The sequence below is a fragment of the Panthera pardus genome, unplaced genomic scaffold (genome assembly GCF_024362965.1).
Source record: "Panthera pardus isolate Hobbes unplaced genomic scaffold, ASM2436296v1 HiC_scaffold_8, whole genome shotgun sequence".
NCBI classification, from domain to species: domain Eukaryota; kingdom Metazoa; phylum Chordata; class Mammalia; order Carnivora; family Felidae; genus Panthera; species Panthera pardus.
In genome coordinates this window covers 33,860,274-33,875,158 of record NW_026527013.1, presented here as the reverse complement: position 1 = coordinate 33,875,158, position 14,885 = coordinate 33,860,274, and the positions used below count along the sequence as shown (strand labels likewise).

The following is a 14,885-nucleotide window of genomic DNA, read 5'->3' as shown; positions in this document are numbered from 1 at the left end:
TGGTTTTCTCTTTGTGCTTGTGCAAGCTTAAATCTAAGCGAATCCAAACCCGCTCTGGTTTATCGATCCCCATCGAGTGCACGGCAGGCAAAGTAAGTTGCCAGCGCAGTTTTGCAGAGTCATGCTTGTGTGGCCATGTGGGGCAGACCTGGGCCCGGAGGGTCTTTTAGAAGGGGTGCAGGGGGCCGGGGCAGGGGGGAGTGAGGAGAAGGGAGTCGTCTGGAGGAGTCTTAGCTGGAAGACAGGTTGGCCATCGAAGCTCCGTGCCTTACGGAGCCGACTGTGCCACACCTCCAGCCATCCTTTATTTGATCTCCTGTATCTCGTGGCGAGGAACCAGACTGCCCTCTAACCGAAGAGGCAGAGCGATGCCAGTTTTGTTAGTGTGCCCTATGCAGGGAGCCTCAACCCCTCCTCTGAGATTCCCCCTCTCCCCTCGAGAAAAGGTAGTGAGCTTATTAGAAGGAGGCGGAGCTGTAGTTATTTGACTAAGGGAAGCTGAACAGATACTTGTAACCAAGTCTGCTTTGATTAGATCATCTTTAAAAAGGAGTGATTGTGGAAGCAGGGGTGGGGGCTGCCTGTGGGTTCATTGGATAACCAGCATTGTAACTCAAAGATGTCCCAGCTGGTCATAGGGCAGCTGCCTTAGGTGGCTGCTGTCTGGGTTTGGTGGGGCCTGTGGGCCTTGATGTCCTGCTGAGGTGGGACCTGAATGGCTCTTACTTCTCCCTAGCACGCGGAGAGGATACAGAGTATCCACACGGAATATCCGCACCTGGTATTACTGAGGTTTCCCCAGCCTGAACCTGGGGCTCCAAAGGGAGTCCCTTACGGTTGGTTACCGGTAGGGCTTTCATCAACTTTGGTGGTGATTTACTTGAAAAACAGACTCCCATCCCATAGGTGCCAGTATTTGTTATTTGGTTAATGTATAGCTTAGCAAGCGGAATTTACCGTTAGGACCCACCCTTTAAGACACACCTTTGGGAGTCAGTGACCTGGAATTGCAGACTGGCCTGGGACAGGGAGGAGGGGAGAAGGGCACCTACATGAGGGCCTCTGCGTGTGATGATGCACTGGGCCTCACTGAATGTAACTGGCCCATGTGGAAGAGGGGAGGCATCTTTTTAGAGGCCTTGGTGAATGATTTTTAAAAAGCAGCAGAAATGGAAGTATATTATGACTCCGTCATTTTCACAGACAGCTTGCCGTTTGCCATAGTAACACTTTCATATGTTCAAGGATGGAAGTCCCATGCATCTGATTCTTTGTGCTTGTAATTTCAGTGAAAAGGAAGTGCCGTATTTTATTAGCAGAAAGCAGTCTGTGTAAGATAATGCATGTTGCAATACTGTGTGGTTGTTGCACTTTGACCTTGTGTCTTCTCAGCCATTCAGCAACCAGGGCCAGAGAAATTTTCGCAGCCCCAGGAAAACCGTGTAGATGGGCTTTTAAGTTTACTGCGTTTCATGACATCTTTGTATCGTCGAAAGAAAAACTTTGTCTTTTGGCTTCGGCCAGGCATTTCATGACACACATAAACTTTAAAAAGCCCAACGGAAAAATTGACAGAATGAGAGCCCAAGTTGATAAGCTAGCTAATAAAGTCAGCGACTTAACTGTTACTCACGAGGCTGACCTATTAAAACTGCATTTTCTTTAAGATACTTAGCTAGAGACACTCTCATGCCTCCCTGTAATACAACGGGATGTATTCTTGAAAAGTTGTGGGTAAATTGAGTTTTTGACTTTGGCTGACTTAATACCAGGGATCTGTTCTCTGTATCTGAGGGATCTTCATTTTTAAGTTTTGAGGTAGCTGGGAAAGGAAGGGAAGATAAACCCAGAAGGTAACTTTTGAATATTTGAAATCTAGAAGATGATGTTGAAAGCTTAGAGGATATTGCATTGGTAATATTTGAAGGAACTTTGCACTTAACCTGTTGATAATGTTGAGTGTCATGATAAGTACAAGTACCCCTAGATTTCTTATTTGGTTTATAGATTTTGGATGCTCTGGCTTCACACGGGCCTGAAGAGATGTCAGACGTTAGTGAGTAATGGGTGTGATTTCAGTTGGAAAAATGAAACATGCACGTCCATCCCAGGGGAAGCTGATTGAGGACTCCAGTGCATACCCTTGGGAATGTCTTGCTTCCCAGAAGGATTTTCCTTATGAGTAGCTCAGCCTGGGAAGGTAGTTACACTCGCTTATGTCATTTGTCCCTTAAGTTTTCTGTGTGTGTGGGCAGGGGAGGAAAGAGATGCTGATAACAGTAAGGTAAGCTGTTGTTTGGACAGATGTATTTGCTTAAAACAGAAAGCTTTCATTTCCTTTTTCCTCTGCTTTAAGGGAGACAGTTAGGCAACTTACTATATATTGCTCTTTTGTAACCCCAAAGTATATTTGCCTAAAATCACCCTTCTAAATACGGTTGACCCTTGAACAGTGGAGGAGGGGGTAAGGGGTACCACCTCCCCCACCATGACCGCACAGTTGAAAATCTGTGTATAATTTTTGACTCCCCCAAAACTTAACTACTAATATCTGACTGTTGACCAGAACCCTTACCGATCACATAAACAGTTGATGAACACATATTTTGTGTTATGTGTATATCATGTACCCTATTTTTACCATAAAGTCAACTAGAGAAAAGAAAATGTTATGAAGAAAATCATAAGGAAGGGGAAATCTATAAGTGGATCGACACAGTTCAAATCCATGTTGTTCCGTGATCAGCTGTACTCTCGTTAACAACAACAAACCCCGGTCATTACATGTCCAGAGGTGAGAGTTACTGCAGTTTTATTTTTTATTTTTGGCATGTGCTTCTGTAACATGAGGTTTGTGTACTATTATTTTCATTGACTGGCTTCATGTTAGAGAGTGCGTCGTCAGAAATGGGGGTTCAGAAAGCCACCAAATGCCTCGACGCTTTCCTGGTTTTGGGAAACTCCTACTAAACAAGATGGTTGAGAAGGGCGTGTAATGACTCAGATGGAGGGAAGGAGTTTTTTTGTTTGTTTTGAATATTTTAATGTGTGTCTGTAGTGCTCGGGAAGTAATATGTTATTGGAGTATTAGAGGTTTCATTTCTGAAGAATCCAGAGTCACTGGTATAGAATTTCCTGATCCCTTTATCCTGGTGAAATCCTCGGCCGTACCTTCTGCCAGAAAGACAGGCTTGGAATTTGACCACCCTGTTCTTGTGACCAAGAGTGCTATTTTATGGGGCTGTGTTAAAACAGTTATTTTCCTCTCCCAGAGCCCTTGAGTGAGGGCACGAAGTGTGTGAAATCACTCAGTGTTAAGTGGAGAATCATTTCAGTGTGTTGGGAAAGGAAATCGATCACAGTGTCACTTAGAGTTGGTGGTTGGGCCAACGTTTACACAATTCTGTTGCGTGACGCATTCAATCGAAGGAGGGTTTATAGGACATGGCTAGTTTGCATCTTTCGTACGTGAAACCAAAGTTCATGAATTTTGAAGCCGCATCGTGCTTTTAGTAAACACCTTCCATTTTGCAGTGGTGGTTCTACAGGAAGCTAATCTTCCTGCAGATGTGTGTCAGAGCCAAGGGCTTCAGGTGGAGGTGTTAGGAAAGGAAAACCGTAATCCATGACCAGAGGGCACTGGTCGACTTCACAGAGCGCTTGGTGAAGCAAGGAGTCCATATTTATCCCCTAGATTCATGTGTCCCTCACTTCCTGTCCCTTTGACGGACTTGTTTTAACTGTACAGAAGCAGAAGTCTCTGTTTCCTGCTTCAGTAGAGCAAGGTTTTCATTGAGGAGAGTCCCCCTCCGTCCTTTCACTGCGTGAGCTCAGGCCCCTAAGTGTGGTGCCAGAGGTGACTACGGCTCTTGCTTCATTTCCTTCTCCTCTAGTTCCTGATTGATGAGCCTACTGCTCGCACTGGACCGCCTGGTGCCTCAGGACATGAGGGCCACGTTGGACAAGAGATTGATGAGGCAAGGGTGCACCGGTCCTATCGTGGGCGCGATGAGTGTGGAAAGTCCTATAGAGCTGAAGGACTCTCTGAGAGGGCAAATTTGTGACCCCTTTTCAGAGACGATAAAATATAAAGTAGGTGACCAGACTCTCGACCTCTCTCCTCGCCTCCCCATTTCCAAGTCTCTGCACAGCCACTTCTGTAATAGCAAAACCAAATGGTGGCTGTGGCCACCTCTTCCCTGCTGGGGTGGTCATGGGTGGCGTTGCCTACGTGACGGGTTTGTGGGAGGGTCAGCCTGTGGCCAGCAGCTATTTCCTGCTCAAATTCCCTTTGTTTGTGAAATACCCACCAACTGCAGAGCTGGTGAGGCCAGAGTACCTCCTCTTAATTAAATTAATTAATCTTTAGGGATTAATGATGCACACACCAAATGTACCAAGAGAGCTTTACGGGCTGTTTGTGGGCTTCCCCTCCAGGACCACCGCCACAACCAAGCAGGAGACGGAATACACTCAATTATTTTGTCTCTTCAGCCAAACCAAGATTTGGGTAGGAAAAATAGATCCTCAGATCTGCTGCTTTAAGGGATGCTATAGAAAGCTAATGATGGGGCGCCTGGGTGGCTCAGTCGGTTAAGCATCCGACTTTGGCTCAGGTCACAATCTCGCGGTCTGTGAGTTCGAGCCCTGCGTCAGGCTCTGGGCTGATGGCTCAGAGCCTGGAGCCTGTTTCCGATTCTGTGTCTCCCTCTCTCTCTGCCCCTCCCCCGTTCATGCTCTGTCTCTCTCTGTCTCAAAAATAAATAAATGTTAAAAAAAAAAAATTAAAAAAAAAAAAAAAGCTAATGCTGATTACTTTCAGGGGAGGTGGGGCTCTTGATTCTTTTGATCAAAACTTTTGAGTAGGTGAGCAACTACTCTGGAAATCAACTTTAAATGGCCCTGTAGATTAATGGTCACGAGGGGCCTGGCTCTGAGCTTTGTTTAGGTTTATGTAACCCTTGACATAACCGGTGGGTTGTGATCTGACGACATGGGCTCCTTTTCTCTACTTTGCCCCGAAACTGTTCACGTTTTGCCCTTCTCCTTTCTAGGAGGTTCTGACTTTTTGGCCTTTTGTTCATCTAGTTTCATACTCACCACAGCTTATTTTACTTTGCGGGCCTTATTTCCCAGTATTCTTCCTCAAAAACCATGCTCCTTTTCTAGTCTTTTTCCAGGGTTTGCTAAGGCCTTGCATTTCCTGATTAACCTTCCTCCTCACAGCTAACCTTCCCTGCTTTGAGCACCATCTGGACTCGGTGGTATCCGTACCGAAGACGACGGTACTCCCCCAGGAACAGGCAGATAGTGTCAATGAGTCACGAGGTCTTGGGTGAGACAATAAGAGCAGTGAGGTCTGCGGTCATTTGGAGTACCTGCAAAATAAATGTAGCTGATAGCTGTCAGGCATGCTGGCCCAGCAATTATTTTCAAGAGAAACTGCCATTTTAATTTTTTTGATGAAACTTTTTCTCCAAATACCCTTCAGTCAGAAACCAACAAATTTCCCTGCACATCTGCCTTGGCCCAAGAGCCACCAACTGGCATCATTCCCAAGATGCTTGTCATATTAGAGCCTTTGGCCGTAATTATTCGGTTCACAGTCTTATCTGACCACTCGGCTGTAAATTCCATAAGGTCACGAACTAGATCTTATCCCAATTGGTATCAGAACTTAGCACAGTGCAGTATACATTCTACACAGACATTCAGTGAATACTTGTTGAACTTGACATCTGTTGGGTGCTACAGGACCAAGACTTAGACCTGTATTCGAATTATCCACGGGTAAGATGTATGGACCTTTAAGATAGAGAAGGTCACATAAGTCCTGTGGGATAACAGAAGCAGGCACAGGTGACTTCTCTCAGGTAATGTCTTAAGCATTAGAATTCAGAGGTTCACACTGGTTTCTGTTGCTGATTTTAAGGAGTAAAAGCGGTCACTCATTGCGGGGTCCTTATGTGGCTAGAGTGTATTATCTCTTCTTTTCAGTTGCGTGCAAGCCTCATGTGCATAGAGAATTATCAGTGTAACATTTTCAGAAATTGAAGTGATTCATTACTGATTCATTCTTGACCAAAAGCTTACAAAACGAGCATATGTCCGGGCACCTGGGTGGCTCAGTTGGTTAAATGTCTGGCTTCAGCTCAGGTCATGATCTCATGGTTCATGAGTTCAAGCCCCACGTCGGGCTCTGTGCTGACAGCTCAGAGCCTGGAGCCTGCTTCCAATCCTGTGTCTCCCTCTCTCTCTGCCCCTCCCCCACTCATGCTCTGTCTGTCTCTCTTAAACATAAACATTAAAAAAAAAAAAACCCAAAAAAACAAAATGAGCATATGTAGTCAGTTGATAGCTGAATGATAGTGCATTTGATTGTGTGCAGAATGTGTTTCTTTTTCCAGGCCTCAGTTTAGGGACTATGGGGCTACTTGAGCGTACTGAAGAGAGAGAATTCTTGGGTGAGGATGCCAGAGGAAAAAATTCCAATTTGAGATGCAATTTTAATTATTATTCTCAGTATAAGCCTTTAATGCATATAATCAGCCTATTCAGTTGTGGCTTTTGGAAGCATCATAACAGAAAAGAAGATAGAATGAGCATTCAACATTGCAGATTGAAAAAGAAATCACTTAGTCTCATAAAACCTTATAACGTGGGTCTAGGGAACATAATGTGATCTCATTGGAACTTGATGTGTACCACACGGAATTTCTCAGAAGGTAAAAATGCAGCAGACATGGCCTTAAAAGCTTAAGGGATTAAGTAACTTTCGCAAGTTGTATGTTCTTCCTCACTCACACCCCTTGAAATTTGAAAGGACCCATCAGTCTTTCCCAGGGAGTTCTAAGTAGGAGACTCTCTCTCTTATTATTATTTTTTTTTTTATTTTGAAAGAGAGTGTGAGCACCAGTGGGGGAAGGGCAGAGGGAGGGAGGGCGAGAATCACAAGCAGGCTACGCGCTGTCAGGAAGGAGCCCGACATGGGGCTCGAACCCACGGGCCAGGAGATCATGACCCGAACTGAAATCCAGAGTTGGCCGCTTAACTGAATGAGCCACCCAGGCGCCCCAGGTGACTAATAGGTAGCAAGCAGTGCAGCTTTTGAGGTGAGCAGAGATGTACCACTGGGGCCCAGGTTTCCGGACAAACAAGGGGTTTCCAGGCGAGTCCTGGGCGCCCCCGCGGTGCGCCCTTAGATGGCTCATTGGATCGCTTCACACTTGTCTTCCAGGCTGTGTTATTTGGTTTAGCAAACATCTGAAGGCTCAAAATACGCAAAGTACCGCGACGTTCAGGAGGCCAGACGGGGTTGAGTAATGGCAAATAGGCTGGCCTGACAACCAAACTGAACAGGAAAACCTCACTCCCCAGGGAGTGCTTGTCCCAGATTTAGGACCAGTTCCTTCTACTGTGAGTTACGACTTGCCTTAATGTTGAAGAATACAGCCGTGCGCTGGCTGTGCTGCCCTTCCGAGCTGGAGGTTGTGTGTGTGTGTGTGTGTAGTCAGTGGCCCGTGAGCAGCGCCTGTATTTGACCATGAGCTGCTAGCAATGTCGTTGGGCTCAGGTCTCACCATGGCTCCTTCACAAGCACACGGAACTTTTAATCACTCAACTTCCAACAAGTCAATGAATTATTGTTCTCCAGCTTTGAATAGGGTTTGCCACGTTTGTAATACGTGGTTCTGGTTGTAATCCAGGAAGATGCTGGCCAGATTATGTAAATACTGATTAAGCCTATAGAATTACACTCAGGGGGCATTTAAAAAAAATTTTTTTTTTAATGTTTTATTTATTTTTGAGACAGAGAGAAACAGAGCATGAACGGGGGAGGGGCAGAGAGAGAGGGAGACACAGAATCTGAAACAGGCTCCAGGCTCCGAGCCATCAGCACAGAGCCCGACGCGGGGCTTGAACTCACAGACCACAAGATCATGACCTGAGCTGAAGTCGGACGCTTAACCGACTGAGCCACCCAGGCGCCCCTAGGGGGCATTTTTATTAAGAGTGTCTTCCTCGTGAATTGAATTTTCAAAGGCCCTGTCCTCTGTTGGGATGGTTAAGAACCATCCCTTTTGGTGTGCCCAAAAGGTGTCTGCTAACATCCGTGTCCATCCCCCCACTGCAATTTTTTTTTTAACGTAGGCTTTGTGCCCAACGCGGAACCCCATGCAAAGCCCAACACGAGACTTGAACTCATGACCTTGATCAGGATTAAGACCTGAGCTGAGATCAAGAGTCAGACGCTTAACTGACTGAACCACCCAGGCATACCGCCCCCTTCCCCGCCCCACCCCAGCTCTTGAATTATTGGGAAATTCAAATTTATTTTTGAAATCCAAGTTTCTTCTGTCAGTGCCAGTTCACTTTAAATATGTATTAATTCCTGCCATGATTTCAGTGCAGCACAGTTTAACAGAAATCTCAGCCATGAAGGAAATGCCCTCTGTCTGCGTTGTGCCTTTCAGTAGCCAGTAGCCACACGTGGTGGTTGCACACTTGGAGTACAGGTTGCACACTGAGGAACTGAACTCTTCATTTTGTGTACTCTTGATCACTTTCAGTGTAAATGTCAGTAGCCGCGTGGCTAGTGGCTCCCGAAGTGGACTGCACAGGTTTCCATAATGGTGGGGATGGCTCAGCTGTTTAAAGACTCAGTGCTTCTAAATCAGTGGGGTCGGGGGGTGGGGGTCCTTTGTCAGGAGAAATGTTCCTCAAGCAGATTGTGGCCGGGCACTGTTAAAACAGTTTGCTTCTCAGACCCAGATAAAACCGGGCTACAACTTGAGCTGTTCTTTGCAGAGGTGCCTCTTGTGTGTTCTCCAGACGGTGGGCCGGACGGTCATCTTTCAGCGGATTAGCTGAAGAATATCTACGGCTCGGCTCAATTGTTGGTAGATCCGCGCACCCTTTGTACCAGAACGGGGAACATTTCTGTTATGACAATGGCTGACAAAATGTTTAGTGAAAGCTGCAATTGGCAGTAACTAAATTCCCTGAGGTTTCTTTCCAGTCCTCTTTGCTACTGAAAGGTGCAGAAATGCTTTTGACAGCATCTGTCCTGCTGACAGATGAATTGTTTTGACAGGAGAATCTGAAACCTTCAACTGAAGACACATTCACATGCCGGGCCTGGTAAGGGGCGATCGTGTTTGAAGAAATAAGTGAGATGCTTTAGATTTGTGTGCCTGTCAGCTGCCACCTGAAAGAAAGACCTCATGAAAGATTCCCCCCCCCCCCCCCCGCCATTAACCCTTTGATTGTTCTTCTGACCCGAGATGAGAATTCAGACCCTTCTCTGCACAATCCTTGGGCTGAAAAGTGCATTTCTTCAATTGTTGAGAAATGAGTGATGTTAATGAACATAGCAGTCAAAGGGTTAAAAAAACTCTATTTAAATATTATGCTGAGATATCAAATCATTATGTTGTGTACCTGAAACTAATGTAATGGTACATGTCGGTGATGTCTCAATAAAAAATTATAGTGGGAGGGGGGGGAAAAAAACCAACCCAGTGCTGATAGCAGCATTCTTGATAATAGCCCAAGTAGCCCATCTGAAACAACTCAGATGTCCATTAGCTGTTGAACGGATAAACAAAATACAGGCTATGTGTCTGTAGACACACACAAAATAGAATAATATTCAGCCCTAAAAAGGAAGGAAATTCTGACATGCTACAACCAAACCTTCAGGACCTTATGCTAAGTGAAGTAAGCCAGACACAAAAGGACAAATACTGTAGAGTTCCACTTACATGTATCCAGAGTTGTCCGATTCAGAGAGACAGAAAGTAGAAAGGAGGTGCCAGCGTCGGGGGGAGGGGAGCATGGGGAGTCCGTTGTTTACGAGGTGCTGAGTTGCAGTTGGAGATGACAAGCTTCTGGAGACGGATGCAGGTGATGGTTCTACAACAGTGTGACTGCACTTCATGCCCCTGAGCTGCACACTTAAAAGTGGTTAAGGTGGTAACATTTTGTGTATTTTACCACAGTCAAAACAAAACAAAACAAAACATGCTGAGAGTGTGTCTGGCTGAGACGAGCAAACCAGAAAATGTCTCTGAAGATTTTGTTGCAGATGATGCTGGTCAAGGAGGCTCCAGTAAACACTTTGCCCATCTCCTGGTAAAGCAGGTGAAGATCAACAGCGTGTCGCAGGTTTCAGGACCGGTCACTTCTCAGACCTCAAAGCTAGGCAGCTCTGGGTCCAAAAGGGGAAGCCGTTCCAGGGGACCTGAGCTTCAACCCGTCTTCTCTCTGTAACTGCTCAGAGGCCCTCTGAGAGAATTCCCCTTGAGGACCAGTCTGCTGACTCTCACTTGTTGATAACATGGCTTTTCTAGTTCACTGAAAGTCAAGAGACTGGCCTCATCCAGGCTGACCCAAGTGAGAGCTTAAATTTCCACTTATAGGCGTCTTCATCTTCCCTGCTGTTTACCAGAATCTCAACACGAGGTCCCGACACCATTCAGCTTCTTCATAAGGCTAGCTTACAGAAGACCCTTTTGCAAGTAGCCTTGTCTAAAAAGCAGAATTTACACATTATTGAAGTTTAAATAAGTGTTGTCTGCTCTTTAGAAGAATGATGGACCAAGCGGTGTCATGCTTTAAAAATGGTTTCATTCCGGGGCTCCTGGGTGTCTCAGTCAGTTAAGCGTCTGACCCTTGATTTCGGCTTGGGTTACGATCTCACGGTTTGTGAGGTAGAACCCCACATCGGGCTCTGCGCTGACAGTGTGGTGCCTGCGTGGGATTCTCTCCCTCTCTACCTCTCCTTCTCTCTCTGCCCCTTGCGCACACGCTCTCTCTCTCTGTCTCAAAATAAACATTATAAAAGTGGTTTTCTTCTAATACCAAGTTGGTGAAGAATGTGGACATAAGGGAAGTAATTTCATTCCAGATAGTTTCCCAGTTGATTGCCTGAGACTGGTTTCCCCCCTGGCCATGTATATAAGCCAGAAGCAAGACATTCCTTTTGGACCTAATTGCCTGAAGAGTCAATGGCCCAGATGTGAGGTTAACAACTGTGGTCATTAGTCCAGATATGGCCTGCAGGTACGTTATGTTTGGCCCATCCCGAGTTAGTTTCTTTTTTCTGTTTTGTAAGAATTAAAAAGATTTCACCTAACAAGTCAGAATTTAAGCTTCTCTTGGAAATGCAGAAGACTGGTCTGCATTGCCCTCGTGTCTGGAGACAGGAGCAAACGCCCCCCGTTGATGGGCAAGCCGGCACTGTTGTGTCAAGCTTCTTTGCACACCTGGCAGGGTGGCCGGCCTTGTGACTTACTTGCCTTCCAGGCCTCCGGCCTTTGTGATTTCTGAGTCTTCCCTTGATGTCTCCTCCAGCTCAGATGATACACAAACGTTGTAGACATTGTAAACTCACGTTATCTCCAAACCCAGAAAAAGTATTTCCACACCCCCTTTGTTGATGATAATGTGCTCAAAATAGAATAAAATTTCAGTCTGTCCCCCTCTGATGGGGGGGAGGGGTTTGCTCTCCATTTGTGGATTTTCTCTTTCAAGTCTAACCTGTTGATTTCTGTGAACCCGATCATAAATACCCCCAAGCACAGACAAGCTCACGCTTGACTTCAATATGTGGTTTAAAAAATTACCACCTTCAGTTTTTATAGTAACATAATCTCTGGACAAATTGCTTTTAATTCAGGCTGTGCCCTGAACACAGATGTACCATTAATTTCAAGTGTCGTCTGATTCTTATTTAGATGAATGTCTTGAGTTGTCAGAGAAATGGCCATCAGCTCTAGGTTAGCATTGATTGGAATGTCTCTGGAGGGAGTGAGTTTAAAAGCCAGTTGCCACTTACGTGCCGTGTAGATGATCGACCGGAAACTCATGATGCTCAGTACTGTTAATTGGCAGTGATGCCAGTGGAATTAATAGCTGAGATGAAAAACGTTGACCTGCTTGGCATACGTGGGACTGGGCGTATTTCGGTGGCAGGGAGCAGGCGTAACGTGCACCAAGTTCCCATTTGGACCACGTCTCTGTGGATCTCTGCTTCTGAAAGATCAGGCTGGTGTGGGCTGAGGGCTGACCCGAGAGCTCTGCTGAGCCAACACAGGTCAGCTTGCTCCGTGCACCTCTCAGGGTAGAGCTGGGGGGTGAGAGCGGAGAGATGCACTTCCTGAATGATCGTGGCAGATGCCATCTTCTCCAGAAAGCTGCTCGCGTGCGAGGTTTTCACTGCCTTTTGTTCAAACTGGCCATGAATCTCCTGTGTGACTGTCCCTCGCAGTATTTACTCATTGATGATAGGCATGCCGTGTGTTCATGGATAGTCTTATGATTAGGGACTTGAAAGGTGTCCACTTTCAAAACAGGTCCTTCAACTTGGAGTATGCATCTTAACAATTTTTAGTTGCAAGTTCTTGCTTAGAGCAGAGGTTTTTCAACCCGTGAATAATTACCATGAACACTTAGAGCTGGATAATTGTTGTCAGGGGCTGCCCTGCCCATCGTAGGATGTTGAGCAGCATCCTTGGTTTCCACGCACTGGATGTGTGTAGCAAGCCTCCCGCCCCCCTTTTTCCTGTAGTTGTGACAACTAAAAATGTCTCCAGATATTGCCAAATGTCATCCCTGGTTGAGAGCCACTGATTGTAGACAGTAAAGGGTCAGTTCCTGACCCCTCTTTTTTTTTCTTTACTATTGCTTGATATTTGATGCTTGAGTAAAATACTAATTTTTAAAATGCCATTTAGAATAGCCTTGGCTCTGATCCAGCCTTGGACTTTAGGATCGGCACACTCTAATGTAGGTGGAGGTCTGGCTTACTTTAGAATTTCTTTAAAAGTTGCCAAACAGAGGGGCGCCTAGGTGGATCAGTTGGTTAAGCGTCAGACTCTCGGTTTTGGCTCAGGTGATGATCTTGCAGTTTGTGAGTTCCAGCCCTGCATTGGGCTTTGTTTTGATGGCGTGGAGCCTATGTGGGATTCCCCCCCCCCCCCCCCCGCCATCTCTCTGTTTCTCCCCTTCTGTCTCTCTGTTTCTCTCTCTCAAAACAAATAAATAAACTTTAAAAAAAAAAAGTTTCCTGGTGGAGGGGTGCTGGGGTAGCTCAGTTGGTTAAGCATCTGGCTTCAGCTCAGGTCATGATCTCACAGTTGGTGAGTTTGAGCCCCACATTGGGCTTTCTGCTCTCAGCACAGAGCCCACTCTGGATCCTCTGTCCTCTACTCTCTCTACCCCCCCCCCCCACTTGTTCTCTCTCTCAAAATAAATAAATAAATAAACTTAAAAAAAAAAGATTAAGAGGTAAGGTGATCAAAAAAAATTTAAAAAGGGCAAATGTCCAAGTCATTCAAAAAAATCAAAAAATCAAAAATCAAAAAAGTTGCCAAATGGTGAAATGATACAGATTGAAATCCATTTGGGTTTAGCCAGCCTCATTGATTGAGATTTTCACAGTGACTTGTTGATGGTTGCAAGTGAGGAGAAGCAAGGTCTGTCAGTGTCACTACTGATAAGGTGACTTAACAGTCCTGTACGGGATAGGAGCAATTCTAAGGGAGAGGGCCTGTGGGCGCGGAGTAGAAAGATTGCTGAATTTGGGGTACAATGCTGCATGCTGATTTAACTTTCTTTCTTTCTTTCTTTTTTTTTTAATGCTCTTCCTTGACCAGAAACCTGAGTTACAACAGACTTTCTGAGATTGATCCTGCGGGCTTTGAGGACTTGCCGAATCTACAGGAAGTGTGAGTATTTTCTTTTAAACCTGCGGTTGGGCGTGGGGGACTCAGAGCTCCTTGGGAAACCCTCTCCTGTTGCCACGTTGCTCACTTCCTGGGATCAGCGGTCTAACCTTGTTGGAAAGAACGTTTGCGTACCGGCTGTTGGTGACAGATTGTACGGCTTACTGAGCTCCTTGGCTGCAGCCTCTCTCTCTTCCTAGGCAGTCGGCAATGGGTGTGCTACAATCCATGAGCAATCGCGGAGCATGGTGGGTGTCTAGGAGGGTCCCCTCCCTTGTGGGAAACCTTGTGGACCAGCTGTGTTGGCATACCTCAGTGGTACTTCCCTGCATTTGCCAGGGAGGTAGAGCAGCCCGCTCAGCAGGTGCATACGGGCCAGCCCACCCCTTCTGCATCCCAGGAAACAGGTAGAGAAGAGTGGACAACAGAGGCTCGCTCTTCCCCTCCCATCTCCAAACAGAGCCAGGCATTGCTACTGCCTTTGTAGCTCTCAGCCCCCGGCCTCCGTGCAGTGCCCTTTAAATCAGCCATCACTCTTTCCTTCTTCTTGGCTAAAGAATTCTGCTTGTAACGTAGATGTCAGTGTTATCAGGAATTTCAGTTCCACGGGGACTTTTGAGAAACTTCTACATAAGTCATGCATAACTAGTGCAGAAAATTTAGAAACTAGCACAATATGTAAAGACTTATTTTGTGACTACTTCATCATGTACGTTAAAATATTAAAACTGTCTCATTTTAATTTTTATGTAAAACTACTACACATGGATAGTCCGTAAATTATTCACCCAGTGCTTTTATTGTCAGGTATTTTCAGTAGATCTTATTAGATAAGTGCTTTACACACTTTGGTCATTATGTGTGAGTGATAAAAGCCCTTGTTTATTATTCTTTGATTTCATTGCTGGGTGATTTATCTAGAGGAAATTTAATTTCATTAGCTGGTGCAGCTACCCCCAACCCCCGTGTCCACATTGTCCAAATTGTGTTTATGACTTCTATGTCTCTTTAAAAAAATGTTTAAACTTCCAAAGTAAAAGAACGTCATAGTTGGAAGGAGCCCTTGGGAATACTCTGTCCAGGACCTTAATTTTCCTATAAGGTCAACAGCCATTGGAGGGAGCAAAGAAGTCTGAGGTAGGTCACTGCACTAATTTA

At 45.7% G+C, this 14,885-nt stretch overlaps 1 protein-coding gene across 1 annotated transcript in view; it reads left to right on the top strand.

Annotated features, from left to right (window-relative positions):
• Window positions 1-14,885, top strand: part of LRIG1 (leucine rich repeats and immunoglobulin like domains 1) — a 114,143-nt gene that overhangs the window by 24,785 nt on the left and 74,473 nt on the right. The window contains exon 2 of the mRNA XM_019469769.2: window positions 13,659-13,730. Within this exon, the coding sequence (XP_019325314.2) occupies window positions 13,659-13,730 (72 nt within the window). The remainder of the gene's footprint in view (window positions 1-13,658; window positions 13,731-14,885) is intronic.